General features: G+C 41.0%; 1 protein-coding gene across 1 annotated transcript in view; it reads left to right on the top strand.

Annotated features, from left to right (window-relative positions):
* LOC140531354 (anterior gradient protein 3-like) overlaps positions 1-18637 on the top strand; it is a 59913-nt gene extending 41276 nt beyond the window's left edge. Inside the window, exons 2-8 of the mRNA XM_072650331.1 lie at positions 9968-10111; positions 11796-11859; positions 15579-15631; positions 16192-16268; positions 16718-16781; positions 17595-17678; positions 18462-18637. Of these exons, the coding sequence (XP_072506432.1) occupies positions 9968-10111; positions 11796-11859; positions 15579-15631; positions 16192-16268; positions 16718-16781; positions 17595-17678; positions 18462-18511 (536 nt within the window). The 3' untranslated portion in view covers positions 18512-18637. The remainder of the gene's footprint in view (positions 1-9967; positions 10112-11795; positions 11860-15578; positions 15632-16191; positions 16269-16717; positions 16782-17594; positions 17679-18461) is intronic.
* The last annotated feature ends 475 nt before the right edge of the window (positions 18638-19112 follow it).

Raw genomic sequence — 19112 nt, 5'->3', positions numbered from 1 at the left:
TCTGTTAATCGTTAAATTAATCATTAATCATTTTCTCTTCTTCCTGCATCTAGTTTGCTTCTACACACTGTCTGGGTAGATTGTAAAGTCCTTGGGGACAGGTATCTTTTGCCTCTGTTTTCTAGCGCCTGCACGTAGTCATAGCCTAGCAAATGTGGACTGATTAATTGACTGACTTCTGCCATTTGACTCCCAACCCAGCATTCTTTCCCCTGTGCCATGTTTCCTACAGATGCCAAAGGGCATTTCTCTACAGTAGAATTTTAGGAGTCACAGGACAAACCTGGGCTTTAGTCCCAACTCTTCCAGGTAGTTACTTGGAATAATCTGCATTAGTCATTTCCCTTCTCAGCTTCCCAGCTGCCCCAGTTATATTGTGAAGGAGTTGGGCTACATCCAGGTTTAGAACCTTCCACAAGGAACCCCTGAGGATGCCTGCCTCTTTATCTTACAGGAGAGCAAATCGAAGCCTGCGCCCATCCAAGATCACCTGGGGAATAAAAGAATTGAGATTCAAATCCATGCCCTCTAACTCCAAATTTCATCATCCCCTTTTCCACTGTAGTCCAGTCATCTTGAAGGTCCCTTCCACTCCTATCTAAAACTGCATAGGAGGGGTTTTTACTGAGAATGGGGGCTCATATCACTACCTCCACCACAACCCCACCCACCTCTATGCCCATGGGTCTGACCTCTTAGAGTCAGTCATGGGGGCAGTGAACAGCTTGGGGTACAGGAAGGAATCTATACCTTTTCTAGCCATCGACAGCTGCTAAGTACAGACCAGACTGTGACCGCTCAGGACTGTATTTGCTATTAACTGGCTTCTACAAATATGCATCAGTCACCCTTTGAATCACTGAGCTCAGAACACAGGTGGCCTGGAGAATGAGTCGAGGAATGACACTGGATCTGTTATTGACAGGAAGACCAGCCCCAGATAAGATGGTGGAAGAGTTGATTCTCCAACATCAGCTAACAAGCCAGTGTTTGCAGATCACCTCTGTGGGTTCTGGGCACATGGCAGAAGACCCATAAGGGTCTTGGCTCTGCTGAGCTGAGAAGACCTGGGCACATAGTGGAAGACAGGAGGTACTCGTGGCAAATGGTACAGAACTTCACAGATTTCATTCTGGACTGATCATCCTCAGCATCCCTCCCCAACATAGGTGCCATGCCAGCTGTAGACAAAGAATCTATGAGGCTGCTGCTGGTGCTGCTGACCTCCACCACCCCTTATTGACCCTCACTGGCCTCCCATCAACCCTGTTCTCCCCCATTCCAATGAACTGAAGGTCTGAAGTTGGGGTCAAACCTTTCCCACTTTCAAGAATTCGGGCTTTTTAATCAGCAGTTCTCTAAATATACAGCAGTGAGATTGGGAGGTGGACAGGGAAAGGGAGTAAGGGAAGAGTTCAAGTTTAGGGGTTTGTGGTAGATAAAAATGTAGAAGTAATAACACCTTTGGACAGAACATTGTTTCAGAGACAGAGGATCTGAGTTCCAATCCTAACACTGTCATTCACCATCCTTGGAACTCCACAAGGTTCCCTTCTCTGGGTTTCAGCATCTTCCTGTGTACAATGAAGAGTTTGGACTCAGTGCTCTCCAGTTCTAAGACTCTGAGATGGTAGAATGACTAGAGATGCCTGAAGAATGAGGACTGAAGGTCACTCCCTCTGGGAGGTCTGACATTTAACCGAGTTAGTGAACAATCAAAGGAAACTCTTTCTAAGTGAATTGTATTCCCTCCAATTGTGTGGAGATATTTTTGGAAGTGGTTAGACCCAGTTAGATAGAATCAGGTAAAAACAATAAGCCTTTAAGGCCACAAGAAGGAACCAAACTTTGAGGTTCACACAAGTTTTTTTCACATCTATGTTGTTTTTCATGAAAAATCACTATCAAGTCTGAGAAGTTACTTATTCTGGGGAAGGGCTGGATTCCTCTCAGTGTCTAAGAGAGTGAAATCAGGTGGACTTATAACCTAGCACCATGAGACTCAATGAATTGGATGAGGTTTCTAGGCTTTTAATGCTGCTCAAACATAGATTAGGGGATGCTTCTATCAGGAAAGCTTCTATGATCTCCCCATTTTTGACAAGTTCTTACTCTTTAATAATTTTGCAATGCCTTAAACATAGGATGCATTCACTTCCTTGAGAGCATGCTGTGTCCCACCACTAGAATGGAAGCTTCCTAAGGACAGGCACTGTCACCTTTGTGTCACTGGATCCCAGTGCTATGGAAGAGGCATTTCATAAGAGGTTGTTGAATTGAATTAGGGGACAGAGATGAGAAAGAAGGGTAAAGAACACACAGTCTAGAGGAAATATCAGTTACTATTCACACACATGGAAGGAGTAAATACTTTTTAAGGTAATCAGACAAAAGGCCTCTCATCATTTCCTACATTACTTATTTTCCCCAGTTTCTTTTCCCAGTTCAGCCCTCTGGCTTCCTGCTTCTCAGTTTCTCTTTGACAGTAATTATACCTAATATCAATATCTGAAAGGATACTCTTAATTCCAAGAATCCAGCTTCCAAGGACTGTCAGCTCCCCTAAAACCAGACTGACTAATTGAACCTACCGGGAACTGGCCAGCCCCACCCCCACCTTTATGTGCATGGACAGTGTTCAGAAGAGAAAATGCAAATGTCTCCACAATAGAGAGAGTTCCAGAAAGATTCATATGCCTGAGTTCAAATCCAGCCTCAGACACTTACTAGATGAGTGACCATGGGCAAGTCACTTAACCCTGTTTGCATCAGTTTCCTTTGAAATGAGCTGGAGAAGGAGATGGCAAACCACTCCACTATCTTTGCCACAAAAATTCAAATGGGGTCATAGAGAGTTGGACACAACTGGAAACAACTGAACAGCAACAACAAATACTTACTTGAAAAAAGTTTCATTCTCGGTAATGACCAGAGATGCAAATTAAAGAAATTTATGCCCTTTAAATTGCTCACAATATTTCAAAACAGCAGAACTCAAGGTCTGCAGTATTTCAGAGAATCCAATAGAAGAAGCATTTATTGAGCACCTACTATGGGTCAGGTAACACTCTATACTAAATATGCAGCTACATGATGAAAGACTCATACAAGCTGGGGGCAGAGCCAAGATGGCGGAGCAGAAGCATAGACCTGCTCTAGCCCTCCCCTCAAAACACTTAAAATATCTGTAAAAAAAATGACCTTAAACAAATTCTAGAGCAGCAGAAGCCACAAAATGACAAAATGAAATGGGTTTCCAGCCCAAGACAGCCTGGAAGCCTGACGGGAAAGGTCTACTGCACTGGGCTCAGAGGAAAGTGAAGTCCAGTATGGGCCTTGTTGGCACAGACAGGACTGGAGCAGGCTTCAGGGTCCTGAATCATGGGTAACTTTAGTGGTTTCCAGATTTCTCAACCCACAAATGCCAAAGACAGCTTGAAAGATCAGTAAGAAAGCTCTTTCACCTGGGTCACCCAGCCCTGGCCCCAAGGTGACAGTAGCCACTGTGGCAGCAGCTCTACTTTTGGAGCCCTCGACCTAAAGACCCTAGGGGGATCAAGCAACTGATCTGGGTCTAAGTCCTGAGTGGTGGTCCTGGGGTGAGGAGGAGCATTGGCATGGCAGAGCTGGTGGCAGATGTGGAGATGGAATCCTACTCACAGTTCCAGGGCAGAAAAGAGTGCTTTTGGTTGCTCACAAACCAGAGTGCAGGCCAGAAAAGGAGTAAACACCTCACCCTTGATTACATCACTTTAGAGGAATGGAAAACTTACAGGTCCCTAGAGATATCTCAGAGAACAGCTGCACAAAACCTCCAAAGCCTAGGGTAGTATACCCATCACTTGACAAAGGACTCAAAAATTAAGTAATTGACTGAGAAAATGCCCAAAAGGGGGGAAAGGGACCATAGAAGGTTACTTCCTTAGCGAAAAGGTATTTTCTCCCATCCTTTAGGATGAAGAAGAAGATCAAAGCACATAATCAGAGGAAGAGAGCAAGGTCAAGACTCCAACATGCAAAGCCTCAAAAAAAAATGCAGTAGTCTCCGGTCATGGAAGACCTCAAAAAGGATTTTGAAAATCAAATAAGAGAAGTGGAGGAAAAATTGGGAAGAGAAATGAGAGCAATACAAAAAAATCATGAAAAGTGAGTCAATAGCTTACCAAAGGAGACTTCAAAAAACACTGAAGAAAATAATACCTTCAAAAATAGACTAACCCAAACAGCAAAAGAGGTCCAAAATGTTAATGAGGAAGAGAATGCTTTCAAAAGCAAAATTGGCCAAAGGGAAAAGGAAGTCCAAAAGCTCACTGAAAAAATAATTCTTTAAAAATTAGAATGGAGCAGATAGAAATCAATGACTTTATGAGAAATCAAGAAATTATGAAAAAAACTCCAAAAGAATGAAAAAATAGAAGATAATGTAAAATATCTCATTGGAAAAACAACTGACTTGGAAAATAGATCCAGGAGAGACAATTTAAAAATTATGGGACTACCTGAAAGCCTTGATCAAAAAAAGAGCCTAGACATCATCTTTCATGAAATTATCAAGGAAAACTGCCCTGATATTCTAGAAGCAGGGGGTAAAATAAATATTAAAAGAATCCACCAATCCCCTCTTGAAAGAGATCCAAAAAGAGAAACTCTTAGGAACATTGTGGCCAAATTCCAGAGTTCCCTGGTCAAGGAGAAAATATTGCAAGCAGCTAGAAAGAAACAATTCAAGTATTGTGGAAATACAATCAGGATAACACAAGGTCTAGCAGCTTCTACATTAAGGGATTGAAGGGTGTGAAATATGATATTCCAGAAGTCAAAGGAACTAGGACTAAAACCAAGAATCACCTACTCAGCAAAACTGAGTATAATACTTCAGGGGAAACAATGGTCTTTCAATGAAATAGAGGACTTTCAAGCATTCTTGATGACAAGACCAGAGCTGAAAAGAAAATTTGACTTTCAAACATAGGAATGAAGAGAAACATGAAAAGGTAAACAGCAAAGATAAATCATAAGGGACTTACAAAAGTTGAACTGTTTACATTCCTATATGGAAAGATGGTATTTGTAACTCCTGAGACCTTTTTCAGTATTAGGGTAGTTAGAGGGAATATACTTATACATACATACATACATATATACATGCATATGTATGTGTGTGTAGGTATGTATATATGTGTATATTATATATGTGTAGGTATATATATGTACGTGTGTGTGTGTGTGTGTGTGTGTGTGTGTGTGTGTGTGGAGAAAGAGAGAGAAGGAGTGGGGGGGGGGCACAGGGTGAGCTGAATATGTAGGGAAAATACCTAAAAAATAAAATTTACTATTGGGTGGAATGTACTGGGAGTAAGAGAAAGGGAAAGGTAGAATGTATCAAATCATCTCACATAAAAGAGGCAAGAAAGATCTTTTAGAATGGAGGGAAAAAGGGAGGAGCTGAAAGGAAATAAGTGAGCCTCACTCTCATTGGATTTGGCTTAAGGTGGGAAAAACACACACTCAATTGGATATGGAAATCTATTTTACCCAGCAGCAAGGCAGGGGGAAAGGGGATAGGAGAGGGAAAATAATAGAAGGAACAGTAAATTGGGGAAAGGGATAATCAGAAGTGAACAGTGTTGTGAGAGAACAGGTCAAGGGAGAGAATGGAATAAATGCAGAGCAAGAGAGTACAGAGGGAAACATGGTTAGTCTTTTACAACATAACTATTATGGAAGTGTTTTGCATGGCTCCATATATATGACATATATTGAATTGTTTGCTTTCTCAGTGAGGGTGGTTGGGGAGGGAGGAAGGAAGGGAGAGAATATGGAACTCAGAGCTTTAGTAATGAATATTAAAAACTGTTTTAGCATGCAACTGGGAAATAAGATGTAGAGGCAATGGGGTATAGAAATCTATTTTATCCTACAGGAAAATAGAGGGGGGATAGAAAAAAGAGGATGATAGAAGGGAGGACAGACTGAAGGAAGGGGTGGATGGGGTACATGCTGTCCTGTGGTGGGGGTGGGGAGAGATGGGGAGAAAATTTTGAATTCAAATTCTTGTGGAAGTGAGTATTAAGAACTGACAAAATAAATAAATTATTTTTTAAAAAAAGATTTATACAAGCACATTCATTCATTGCTGGTCAAATTGGAACTTGTACAATCTTTTTCTGGAAAACAATTAGGCAGAATATGTGATGGAAGGTATAAAAATAAACATGATTTTTGATGCAATAATTGTATTCCATTATCACAGCCTGAGAATTACCAAAAACAGAGCCAAAAATAGAAGCGATTTTTATGAAGTTTTTTTATAATAGCAATATTTGTCACAAACTTGAAAGTAATCTAAATGTCCAGCAATAGGATAATGGTTAAATGCATTGTGGTACGTTAATGTTACAGAATATAACAACACAGTTCCCACCAGCAGGTGTGCAGTATAGAGAGAAATTTCCAAAAACCTTTATGAAATCAAGCCAAACAACATGAAATAAAGTAAAACTAGAAATTCTCCCAGAAGTTCCAAAGTTTATTCTATGGTCATAAAAAAAGAAATTGTAACTGGAATAAATTGCAGAAAACATCTTGAAGAAAGTTTAGAGAGAGGGACTAGAGCTATGAAAATTGATATATTTATTTTGGTCTGGACCTATGATTTTACTAGTATAATAAATTTTCCTACTTTCTAACTCCTCTTCTTCTCTTCTCATTTCTTCTCTCCCCTCTTTCCTTGTCTCCTCCACGTCCCTTCCTTCCCCTCTTCCTGTCCTTGTCTTCCCCATTCTCCTCCCTCTCTCTGCCTCCTTCACTCTTCCTCTACCCTTCTCCCTCAATTCCTCTTTCCTCTCACTTCTACTATCTCCCCTTTCCTGTCTCTCTCACTTCTTTTCTTCCACTATTCCTATTTTTGTCTTCCTACTTTCTTTTTTCCATCCCCTCCACTTCTCTTCTCCTTTCTCCCTTCCTCCTTTCTTTCTCTTCTCCCCTCTTTCTCATTCCCTCCCTCCACCTCCTTCTCCTTTCCCCCATTTCCTCTCCCTCCCACATTCTTTCTCTTCTTTTCTATCTCTTTCTCTTTCTCTGTCTTTCTCCCTCTCTCGTTTATCCCTCTCCAACATGTTAATGTTTCAGTGGCTCTAATTTCCCAGTAGAATCCCTGGGTCTTAGCTTTTCTCCCTTTTTCACCCTTTGAAAATATTTTCTGCTTTTGTAACTCTCTCCAGCCTCCAGGTCTGGGGACTGTATGGGATGGTACTGAGGCCAGCACTCTCTTCCTTGAACCACATGTGTCTTTGTAAGAATCAAAGAGAGAAAAAAATTCACATCCCAGTAACTCACTTCCCTCTAAGGAAGGTGAGAAATAAGCTCCAAACGGTCCAGAGATATTGCCCTCTGTTTATTAAATACAGTTGAAGAATTAGGAAAAGTTGGCTTTTTTTACTCCTAATTTTATCTGTCAAAGAAATTGCTGTCTGCAGTTATTCACTCCATTCCTTGGGGCCGAGATGCTCACATTCATTCACTTTCCAGCCAGTCTCTAAAGACCAGTGAGCTTGCCCATTCCCAGGAACAATGATGTTCAGAGAGGCCCATCATTCAACTGCTGGTTTCTTTTTTCATTGAACTTCAGCCAAAGAGGCTGTTTGAGGTCCAGGGCTGGGGGGTGGGGAGAGAAGGACCAAAAGCACAGACCTGGCTTTCTAATGAGTGACATCTGATCTGAGATTAGACAGGGAGAAAGACAAGCTCCCCACAGGGAGGCATGAGAAGCAGGGAGAAGGACACAGAGGTTCTCAGACAAGTCACATTCTGAAATTCTGCAAGTGAATCCCCCCTTGTCACCAGGTAGGTGGGTCTGTGGATTAGGTGTTGCTTTGTGCCTATAAATCCTCATCCATGCTGAAGTGGGCACATTCAGGAGAGAAAAAACTCTACCAGGAGCCTTGATCGGTTAAGGTAAGCAAACATTTCCATTTCAAGGATCAAACTATATTGTATTTAGTATTTGATGTTTGAGTGGGAGAACTTTGCCAAATTATTTAATGGAAATGACTTGTAAATGAAATATAAGCATCCTTCCCATCCATAAGGGACTAGCTACTTTTGCTCCTCCACTAGTTACCTTTGCTGTTTATGTTCCACAAACAAATCATGCAAAGAAGATACAAAGTAATCCAGGTGGAGTTGGAGGTGGTAGAGCATCTCTAGTCTGAGACGTTGAGAGCATAATGATTGGCCATCAGACTTGGCTAACAATTTTCTTTCCTTTGCATCATCTATGGTGGGCAGCAGAATCACAGAGAACTCAGCAAAGAGAAATGAATTTTTTTAAAGGTAAAAATGGTGAAGGAGATTAAACTAGATGCAATGTAATTGAGATAAATATAAAGATTTTTTTAAAAAAATAGCCACACAATTACAGGACAAGAGCATCATGGCTGGAGAGTGATTTTTCTGAGGGAGGTCTGAGTGGGAACATAGATTTCAAGGTCAATATCAATAAATAAGGCAGAAACAAAAGCCAATTTCTTCTTGGGTTTTGAGAGGAAAGGCAGAGATTCCAGACACAAGTGGGTGATGACAGTCTCAGCACTGTCTTCTGCTCTGAATACCACATCTCTAATGTTGTGATCATTTTGGTAACCAAAGATTAGGAAGGGCATGGTTACTTGGAGGTCAACAGGATTGCTAAAGAGCGTTGAGCACATTCTTTGTTAGGATTAGTTGAAGAAATAACATCTGTTAAGCCTGAAGAAGAAAACACTTGGTCTGGGGTGGGAAGAGGCATGGAAATGAACTGACTTCAATTACCGAGGTAAGACTTCTTCTGCTTGGTCCCAGAAGGTAGAAACAAGAGTAAAGAGAGGAAGTCACAAAGAGACGAGTGTAGGGTTAAGGAAGGCTTTTTCAAGTGATAATACTTTGAGCTCTCCCAAAGTGAAATATTCTGACTCTGAAGATCATAGGTTCAACTTCATAGGCAGTCGGAAAAAGAAGGAAGGGGAGAACGATGAGGGGGGAACATGGAGGCAAGTCTCCAAGCCCAAGATGGATGATGTCTTGTTGGAGAAAGGATACTTTTCTAGGTGTGGCTTGAAGTAGAGGACACTCAGGTTCCTACCAACCCTGAGATTTTGAGTTTCTGTGATGCTATCTGTCTCAAGGTGGGGGCATTCTTTAAAAATTCTGGTCAATATAAAGGCTTCCTCATATGTGAAAAGATTGCCCTAAAGTGAATGGCAGAAGGAGAGAGAAAATAGAAAATTACTGATTGTCTGTCAAAGCTATAAGTGAATGGAATGAAAGAAGAAATCTCTTCACCCCCACCCCCAACCTGTGCTTCTTCTTCTTTTAAAAATAATGCATAGCATTTGCTCCTTCTCTTTAGTTCATTTCCTAATTTGCATCTCACAGGGACCTTCCTGACACAATCCCATTTCTGAAAGGCTTTATTTTGTCTATAGCTATGTATATGTGTACAAGGCCTCTCCCTTTATTTGAAGGAAGTAATCCTCTTGAAGGCAGAGACAGCCTCTTTATCTTTTGCCTTTGAATTCTCAGCACCTAAAACAGTTCAAATTGACCTTCTTGCTATAGATCATGTACCACATTCCATCCTCATCTCCATGCCTTTGCACTGGCTGTATCTCATGCCTGAAACATCTTCAAAACTAAGATCATCACTTTCTACATGAGGTTATTCCTGGTCCTCCCAGCTTGTAAGACACACACCCCTCCCATTACCTTGTAACTACTCTGGATGATATTGGGGTACATACTAAGTACATGTATTGGTCCCCGAATAAGACCAAGAGCTTCTAGGAGCTGTTGGTGCTTTTTCTTTGTATTCAGTACTTAGGACAGTGCCTGGAATATAATAGGTGCTTAATAAATATTTGCTGGCATTGATTGGTTGATTGATTGCCAAAATGATAAAAAACCCTTCCCATCATCCTTTCTTTTGCAGCACAAAGGGGGCCCCATTGTGTTCCTCTAGAAGAAAGGATGCCACAGTCAGTTTTGTCCTTCTTCTTCCTGCTCATGGCTGCCTCTGCCAACCTTGCCATGGCTGCCATGAAGGACAAGAGTGCTCCTCAGACCCTCTCCAGAGGTTGTATGTGTAATGACATCTATTTCTCTAAACTCTTTGGCCAATTGGGGGAAAAGGGGGGGAATTATTTAAATTTTCTCATTTTTCATCCATATTCTAATTATACAACATGTTCTAAATCACCAGACATCTTAGGCGTAAGCTATGTCCAAGTGGGGTGTCACTTGCCAAGAAGCTTTTTAAGCAATCAGGTACCTGTGCCAGGTGAAGAAATATAATCTGGGAGAACTCTTGCTCTAGTGGTTGTCCCTGTGCCCATTGTCATCTATTGATAAGCTGTCAAAAGCAGGGCTTGGAGGGAATAAAAAGATTGAATTTGGAGTGGAATGCAAGGGGTGATGCTGGAGCCTGGGGGATGCAGGCTTTGGAGGAGATCTGGGCAGCCAGGGGTTACATGAGGACACACAATAGGGAAATGAGTGGACATGACATTGAAAGTGGGCATGGGATCAAGGTCACACTTCTTCTTTACCTCAAGCATGCCAAGTGTTACTCTCCCTTGAATTAACAGAGAATCAGAGAAGTCACAAAACCCAGGGCACAGCTAGGGCTGGAGTTGGTGACTGAATGGTAGTCTTGGACAGAAAGACTGGAAAAAAATTATGTGAGGAAACTGAGGTTCAGGTCCTCAGGTACCAGAGAAGAGGGAAGTCTTGACCAGGACTGCTGCAGTGGCACTATGGTGTCAGGAATTTGTCTTCAAATGATTATCAGTTATATGACCATGGACAAGCCATTTAACTTCCTGGGTTCAAGTTTCCAGAGAGAGAGAGAGAGAGGAGACAGAGGGACAGAAAGACAGAGATGGAGAGAGAGAGAGACAGAGGCAGAGAGGCAGAGGGAGGGAGAGACAGATACAGAGAGGGACAGAAGTGGAGACAGGGGGAGAGGAAGGGAGAGAGAGATGACTGTTAACGATCACATGAGAGAAAGAGAAGATGTGGAGAGGTTTCCATTGGACCTCGGGGAGGGTGACATTAGTGAGACCACAAAGTCACCTAGGCATCCAATAGTTTGACCTTCTCAAGCACTTATCATACACTTATAGCTTAGAGAGACCAAGATGGATGGTGCAAAGAACCCTGGGACTGGAGTCCAAGAGGTGCCCCTTCCAGCTATGTGGTCAGCTCCCCATACCTTGAAAATGCTTGTATGATAGCACTAAGAGCAGGAAGGAATCTCAGAGCCATCTAGGTCAAGCTCCTCATTTTACAGATGAGGATGCTCAGGAGGGTGAGAGGTGAATGACTTCTCCAAGGTCACACAACCTGATGAAATAATACTTCACTGGTGTGTGAGTTATTCACATTCCTTTTTTCTTTTGAGGTTGAAAACAAACTATGGCTAAGCAGAGCTAGACTTATTGATCCTCTTTTAACAGATGAGCAAACTGAAGCTCAGAGCAGAGATGTATTTTGCTTAGGACAACATAAAAACAAAATCAGCCCAATTCTTCTGCCTCAATGACCAAGTTCACCATATCCCAGTGCCTGGAGGATCAAAGGAAATCAGTGTGTGTGTGTGTGTGTGTGTGTGTGTCTGTGTGTGTGTGTGTGCACGTGCATGCGTGCATGTGTGTGTATGCTTTTGTGGTTATAAAATGTATAAATATAATTGTTCTTCTTCTTACTAATATTATTCCATAGTAACTACTTGTTAGATGCATTTTCTGTTTCTACTTCAGGATGGGGAGATGACATCACTTGGGTGCAGACTTATGAAGAGGGGCTCTTCCAAGCCAAGAAGAGGTAAAGAACTCATTCAAAACTGGTTTGAAAATATGCCACTAACTCTAAGGCAACCTGAAGCCTCCTGACACTTTCAATCACTAGTTCCACCCCACTCTCAACCCCCAACAACAACAAAATTACCTTGTGTGTATTTATATTCAAGACATTGAGAAACAGAGGATGCAAAGCTTCTTCAGAGGAAGGACAGAGCAAATCTTGACTCTGGCTACGTGACAGTGGGGATGGAGGGGTGGAAGAGAGAGAACCAAGCAGCCTCTCCATACTCTGAGAAAGTCTCTAGGACCATTAATTGCAAAGTAGAGAGGATCCTCAGTGAGAATTCCTATGAGAATTAAATCTCAAGTTCAAGTTAAAAATGTGTGTGTGTGTGTGTGTGTGTGTGTGTGTGTGTGACAGACAGAGACACAGAGTGGGGAGAGAAATAGAGAGGGTGGAGAGAATAAGAAAGGAGGGGAGAAAAAGAAAAGGGGGGGAGACAGAGAAAAAGAGAGAAACAGAGGTTCCCCGTTCTTCTAGTGGGTACACCCAGGGGGATGGTATATATGTGTGTGCATATACACACATACATGCATACACATGCACACATGAGTAGTTGAGGGTTGAGAGTCAGAAGAGCTGAATCCCCTTCTTCTTCTAACTGTGCTTCTGTGGAAGTCACCCACTGTCTCAGGTTTCTGTTTCTTTATCCATAAAATGGGAATTCTGGACCCTGTCCTTTCCAGTTCTAACACTAGATATTCCTTTCCTCCCAGAAATAGCTTCCCAAAACAGAACCTCTTCCCACTTGGGCTATTTTGTTCTTCACGCTTATCTGAGCATTTTTATTTTTTACCATTTTCACAGAGAATCTAATGTTCATCAGTGTGTAACATGCAAGATAAGTCAAAGATATTTAAATTCATTGGGATCATTGGTGTTAAATGACAGAGTGACAACAGATAGTGTGTTGGTTCCTTCCTGGTCTGGGAAGGAGCCTCAGAAGTGAGGGCTTACTGGAAGTCATCTCTCACCAGCTCCCACAGTTAAATTTTCAACATGAACATTTGCACCTCGTAAACTGTCAAAGCAGGGAACAAATTCATTGTCCTCTTGATTGTTTTTGACTTAAGAAGATAATACAGAAAATATTAAGAATGCAGATCAAACATAAATATGTGCCATGTGCAACGGTTAAACATTTATCCGTGTACCTGCGGTCAGAGGTCATCCAGACCAGTTCCTTCTTGAAATAGCAATCCTGGACTGCAGAATCCCCCAAAAGTTTCTCCCAGAAACCCACCATTTATACCAAAGGGAACTCTCAAGGCAGCTCATCTGGACAGTAATAATCATTAAGGATGAAAATGTAAAATCTTACAGTTGGATCCAAGAAATCAACTTCTCAAGTCCAATCTGGGGAGCTGTGGTTAAGCAGCATTTCATGTGAAAAAAAAAAAAGATTGTGGTCTCGAAACTCAGTATAAGTCAACGGTATGACAAAGCTAAATCATTTGCTTTCAGAGAAGCATTAGTTTCTAGGAACGAGGAAGCAGTGGTGCCATTACACTTTGCCCTGATCCAGTTGCATAGAGTGTATTTTGTTCCATTCTAGAAACTGTATTTTGAAAGGACATTGATAAGATGGAAAAAGACCAGGGGAGGGTAACTAGGATAATGGAGGTCTTCTAGTTGGTGCCATGAAAGAATGAGCCAAAGGAACTCGGAATGTTTAGTCTGGAGAAGAGAAGGCTTGTGGGATGACCATAATAAAGCACAGCTATCCCTTTCACTTCATGATTTTCTCCTTCAGAGTTTTGGTATGTCATGGGTCAGCATAAGAAATTAAATGCAAATTTGGAGGGAGTTTTGTGGAAGTCACAGATGACACACAAAGGCCAGCACACAGAACAGAAAATGTTTAGAAACTCAGAAATGTATAAAATATATGTATAATATTGTATAATATCAACATGTTTTACCTCTTACTACCATAATAATTCAGACTTCTGTTACAAAGGGAGGGGCAAAAAATTATATGTGCACTTTCCAGATTGTGGAGTTTCATGCCCCTAAAGCCTGTGATGTGTAAGGGATAACTGTGCTCTAAAACCTGCCAAGAAAAAGAGGAATTAGCTTTGGTGCACCAGATCCTGGAGGACAGATGAGGAACAATGAGTAGTGATGGAAGAGTTTCAGTTGAGGCTGAATAGAAATGTAAGCTCCCTAGGACATGGCTATTCAGAAGCAGAATGTGCTGCCATGGGGTCAGTGGGTTCTCACTCAGTAACAGTGAGAAAAAAATAAAAAGCTTGGAAGCTGATCCTCTCATTGTGATTGCAAGAGAGGAGAGCACTGATGACCTAGGCTTGGACCAGGTATCTTGATGATCCCTTCCCTCTCAGAAATTCTCTGACTCTGGGAAGCTTTCCCTTGTAATGAATTGAAATTTGCCTCCCTGCAGCTCCCATCTGTTGGTCCTTGCTGGGTCCTATAAGGCCAAGCAGGTGAAATAGAATCCATCAAGAATATAGCTACCTGACCTCGATCAGTTTATTGTGCTGTTTCAATTGTGTCACTCATGTTTTCACTAAAGAATTTAAGTACCTTCAGGTCTTGAAGTTGGAAAGCTGGAGACTACCTTAGAGATCGTCTAGCCCACATAGAATTAAAGAAATTGTACATTTTCTCCATTTCAGAAGGAATATGAAAAAGAAAGGGGTCACCAAGCCGGTATCACTCATCCGACTGCAAATGGAAACGTCTTAGAATCTCAATCTGAAAGAACAGACACCAACAATCCCTTCTCATTTTTTCTCCACTCTACAGTCCAGATAAACTGGCCTTCCTTCTGTTCTTCACACAGGGAACTCCGTCTGCCATCTCTGCACATTTTCCCCAACAGTGTTCCCTGCCTGGAATACGCTGCCTCCTCACCGCTAATACGAAAAATCCCTCTCTTCTTTTTAGATACGGTTCAAGTGCCACTTGTTCCATTAATCCTCCTTGGATTCCACGCAATAGCTAGAGCCCTGTCTCCCCAACTACTTTGCATTTAGCTGCTTTCCCTTTATGCTGGGTATTTATTTATATGCATACCCATGTAGACATTTGTGTATTATATGTGTACCTATCATCTTCCTTGATGCAATACGAGTGCCTTGAGTGTGAGGATTGTTCCCCTTCTGTATTTGTGTTCCCAGTATTTGGCACAGTACCTGACACCTAATAAGTGCTTAATGAATGCTTCCTAACTGAATGATTGATTGATATTTTTAAAATCAGTTGAACTATATCTTTGGGAAAGACTAAAATCTGTCTCCTAAAATTACACACAAAAATCAAGGAAGTCTCTGGGGAATAAGTATCTTGCAGAATCATCCTGGCTATCCCTGAAGGGAACGTAACAGATTGCTCCCAGTTAGTCTATAAACCAAAATTGGAATGTGTTGATTTTGTTCAGAAAATCAGATGTTACTGATTTATTTTTTGGTTCAATTAAATCAAATAAATATTTACTAAGCATCTACTATGTCCTAAGAGCTCTGCTCGACACTGGGGACTCAAAGATAAAAACTAAATGTCCATACCCTCAAGGAGATTACACTCTGCTGCTGTATTAGTTAACCAAGCCTTACTACTAAGTTTGACTCTAAAAAACTAACCATCATTGTGCATTCTCCCAAGTCAAAGGAAAGTCTATGCCTTAACTGGAAGTTCTTCATGCTTGCTTTATTTAGTAACAAGCCCTTGATGGTCATTCATCACCTGGAGCACTGTCAATACTGCCAAGGTAATGTCAGAGATCTCACACCTGTGAGCTTTCAAAAATGAAGGAGCGAGGCCCCCGTTGGAATTCTAATGAATTTAGTGTACTCAAAACTAAGGATAGAAAAAGCAGACCATGTATCACCCTGGTCTGCTCTGGCTGAAGAAACATCTTGAGCCATATGGCAATCATCAATAGCCCCCAGGCCCCATATTGATAGCAGATAACCTCATTCAAGAGCATAGGGTACAAAAAAAAGTGAAAGGAAAGAAATAATAATTGAAATCTAAAAATAATTCACTTGAAAATACAAACTTTTGGTCTACTGTGACATGAACTTATGAAGCTACGTGCCTTGTAAATGAGAGCTCATCCTTTGTTATAGTTGGCACTAAAATAAAGATACATGGGGGGGAGGTGAAGGCAAAAGGAGGAAAAAGAGGGTAGAGCAATGATAAAGATCTGACCTGCCTGTCCTTCCAAGATGTAGAATCAAATCACTATGCTTATCAATAAGAGTTTGGGGAACCAGGGCTGCACAAGACTGATATTTTTTTAAAAATCTAGTTCTTTTGTCCTTTCAGCCTTAAAGAATGTCTTTGCCAAGAGTGATGAAATCCAGAAAATGGCTCAAACTAGCTTTGTCATGCTCAACCTCATGGTGGGTAAAATCTATATGCTGGATTAATTTCCAATGGGAAATTCCAATGATGAGGTCTGCTTTTGTGTTCATGTTTGTTTTTATTATGATGGACAAAATCATAGAATCGGTGGGACATGGGGAATAAAGGTTTGGCCTTAGAGTCCACAGGTTCAGGTCCTCTCTCTGACACATCCAGACTGTGTGACCTTGGACAAGTCACTCAATTTTTTTTCTATTTCTCAGGCAAATCTCTCAGACCATAAACCATCATAGACTAGTTGTTGGTTTGCATCTATGAGATGAGAAAATTATACTTAATTTAGTGTATTTTATTTTCAGTCAAGAGCTCCAGTTTATTTTAAAGCCTGATTCATTTATGCTTTTAAAAAATGAGCTATACAAAGAAGGACAAAAATTACTAAGTGAGCTTCCATTTAATCTTTCTGCCTCTCTTCTCTTACCACTAGCATGAAACCACTGACAAGAACCTGTCACCTGATGGGCAGTATGTGCCTCGAATCATGTTTGTGGGTAGGTATGTATATGTGCATATATATATAAACTTCAAATGCATCCTTGCTTCAAAGCAACATTTCTAAAGTATTTGGTGCTCTACCTTTCCTAAAAAAAGAAAGTCCCAATTCAAGGATCTTTTCATCTCTAGTGAAAAGATATCAACTTTACTCATCTCAAAATGGCTCATTTGTCACTTACTTACAGTTCTATAATTAAATGTAAATAGAGTCTGGGTCTTAGTTTTCTCATCTGTAGAATGATGGGAATCAAGCAGATGCCCTCGGAGGTCCTTTACAGGTCTATGAGTTCTAATTCCCTGTTATTCCTTCCTATAGTGAAGATTAGTAGAGTTATACTCAATGGAAATGGGGGTCACTAAGCTGGACATGAGGATCCCTGAGGGCAGCATATTGACTTAAAAAAACACACATTAACATTGTCTATGTTTTATTGTATTTTATTTATTTTGATAAATATTTCCCAATTACATTTTAATCTGGTTCTGGTTGCACTCTGGAGTATTGTGAAGCACCTGCAACCTTCTTCCTGGAAGTGTGTTTAACATCTCTAACAATAATGGTACACGCCCATCCCCCAGCAATTTCTCATCCTGTGAGGTGATGTTTCTGCATTTAAGATACTATTCAGTCCAAGAGCATTTATTAAGTGTCCACTATATGCAAGGTACTGTTCTGTGGTAGGTATACAAAGACTGAAATGAAGAGATCCCTGCCCTCATAAAGCTTCTCTTCTATTAGAAAACCTTCTCATCCTTCCAGACCATGTGTCCTGAGTACATGTAATTATACGTTTATTCCTTTGGAACAGATCCCTCTTTAACAGTCAGAGCTGACATCACTGGGAGATACTCTAATAGACTCTACACATATGAACCCCAAGATTTGCCAGTGTGTAAGTATCTGCACAGATTCTCTTGAGATTTGGGGGAAAGAGTGATTCCTTGATCATTTTAAAAGTCTCACAGATAAAGGGGATGCCATGTAATCTTGTTGGGAAAATTGATTCAAATATTTAGCAATGATCACTGTTTGGTGAACCTTGTAAGATGGGTATTTAACATAATACCATACCTACAAAAAGAATGTTGCCTACCAGAATCTATCATTTAGGATAAAGATGGGGGGGGTGAAGGTGGCCCACTCTGATAAGATACAGTGGAGCTGGAAGATAGGGCCACCCATCATCCAAAGAGTCTGACCCCAAACCCAAAGGTTTGTCTGGTGAACAATGAGAACCTTCAACCACCTGGATTAGGGAGTGAATAGAGAGGATCAACAAAGGAATGGGGGTTATTCTCAGGGAGGTGTTAGGAAACACCTTGGACAAAGCCCTAGTCACCAGACCGTAGTTATGATTCTTTTCACCACTACCAGATCAAGACTTTAAGGAACTACAAAAATTGATCTTGATAGACAGGAAGATCCACTCCATAGAAACCCTGCTGTATTGACAAGTAACATTCAAATCACCCTGCTTCCTTTGATGATGTCTCAAAACCCTTGAGCTTACATAACATAACTTGGTGTCATTTTTTTCCTATATTAGATGACTGTTCATAAATTATTGATGTCAGCAGTTCTATATTAGACATTGGAATGGCATACATGGAAGGTGAAACTGAATATGCCTATTTCAACTTGTTAAAAATCCAACCTTTTCTTGCTCTCCTTTCAGTAATAGAAAACATGAAGAAAGCCTTACGACTCATCCAGAAGGAGTTATAAATAGTGGTGAAGAAGACATACCAAGCCGTACAGGGGCATGTACACAGAGATCCTCTCAACTTTAAAGCATATTAAAACTTTAAAGCATATTAACTATTTGATTAGAGGCTAATGGGGGTTGCCACAATGCAAGTACATAGGGACCTTTGTGGGAGGGCTTATTCTCTGACTTCCAGTATTTTGAAAGTTGTGTTTGGGACTTTCTAAGTGAGAGAGTGACCCCCTAGAGCAGGTTAGTGTCAGGGCCTATAAGCTATAATATACAAAGTAGTTCATTTAATTTGACTGATCAGTAGCATGGGAGACTAATAACTGGATGGTAATGGATCTGATAGTGGCAGGACCAAAGCTGACATTGACCCATAAAATGGCAACCACCATCCAGTCCCTACTTGGCACCTTGGACAGCAATTGTAAGACTGTCTTGGATTTCTTTGTAATGTGGAATTGTCTCAGTAAAAATTCCCAGTGAAGAATGGATGATGCCAGGCAGCTGCAGGCAAAGCTCATTTCTATCCTATCATATGAAGCAATTCACCCCAGCTCCCAAGAAATTGGAATCGCATGTTCTCCCTTAGAAGTTACTTAATAAGCACTAAAA

The sequence above is a fragment of the Notamacropus eugenii genome, chromosome 3 (genome assembly GCF_028372415.1).
Source record: "Notamacropus eugenii isolate mMacEug1 chromosome 3, mMacEug1.pri_v2, whole genome shotgun sequence".
In the NCBI taxonomy this organism is placed as follows: domain Eukaryota; kingdom Metazoa; phylum Chordata; class Mammalia; order Diprotodontia; family Macropodidae; genus Notamacropus; species Notamacropus eugenii.
The sequence above is the reverse complement of the archived record's forward strand: the minus strand, read 5'-3'. Positions and strand labels throughout refer to the sequence as shown.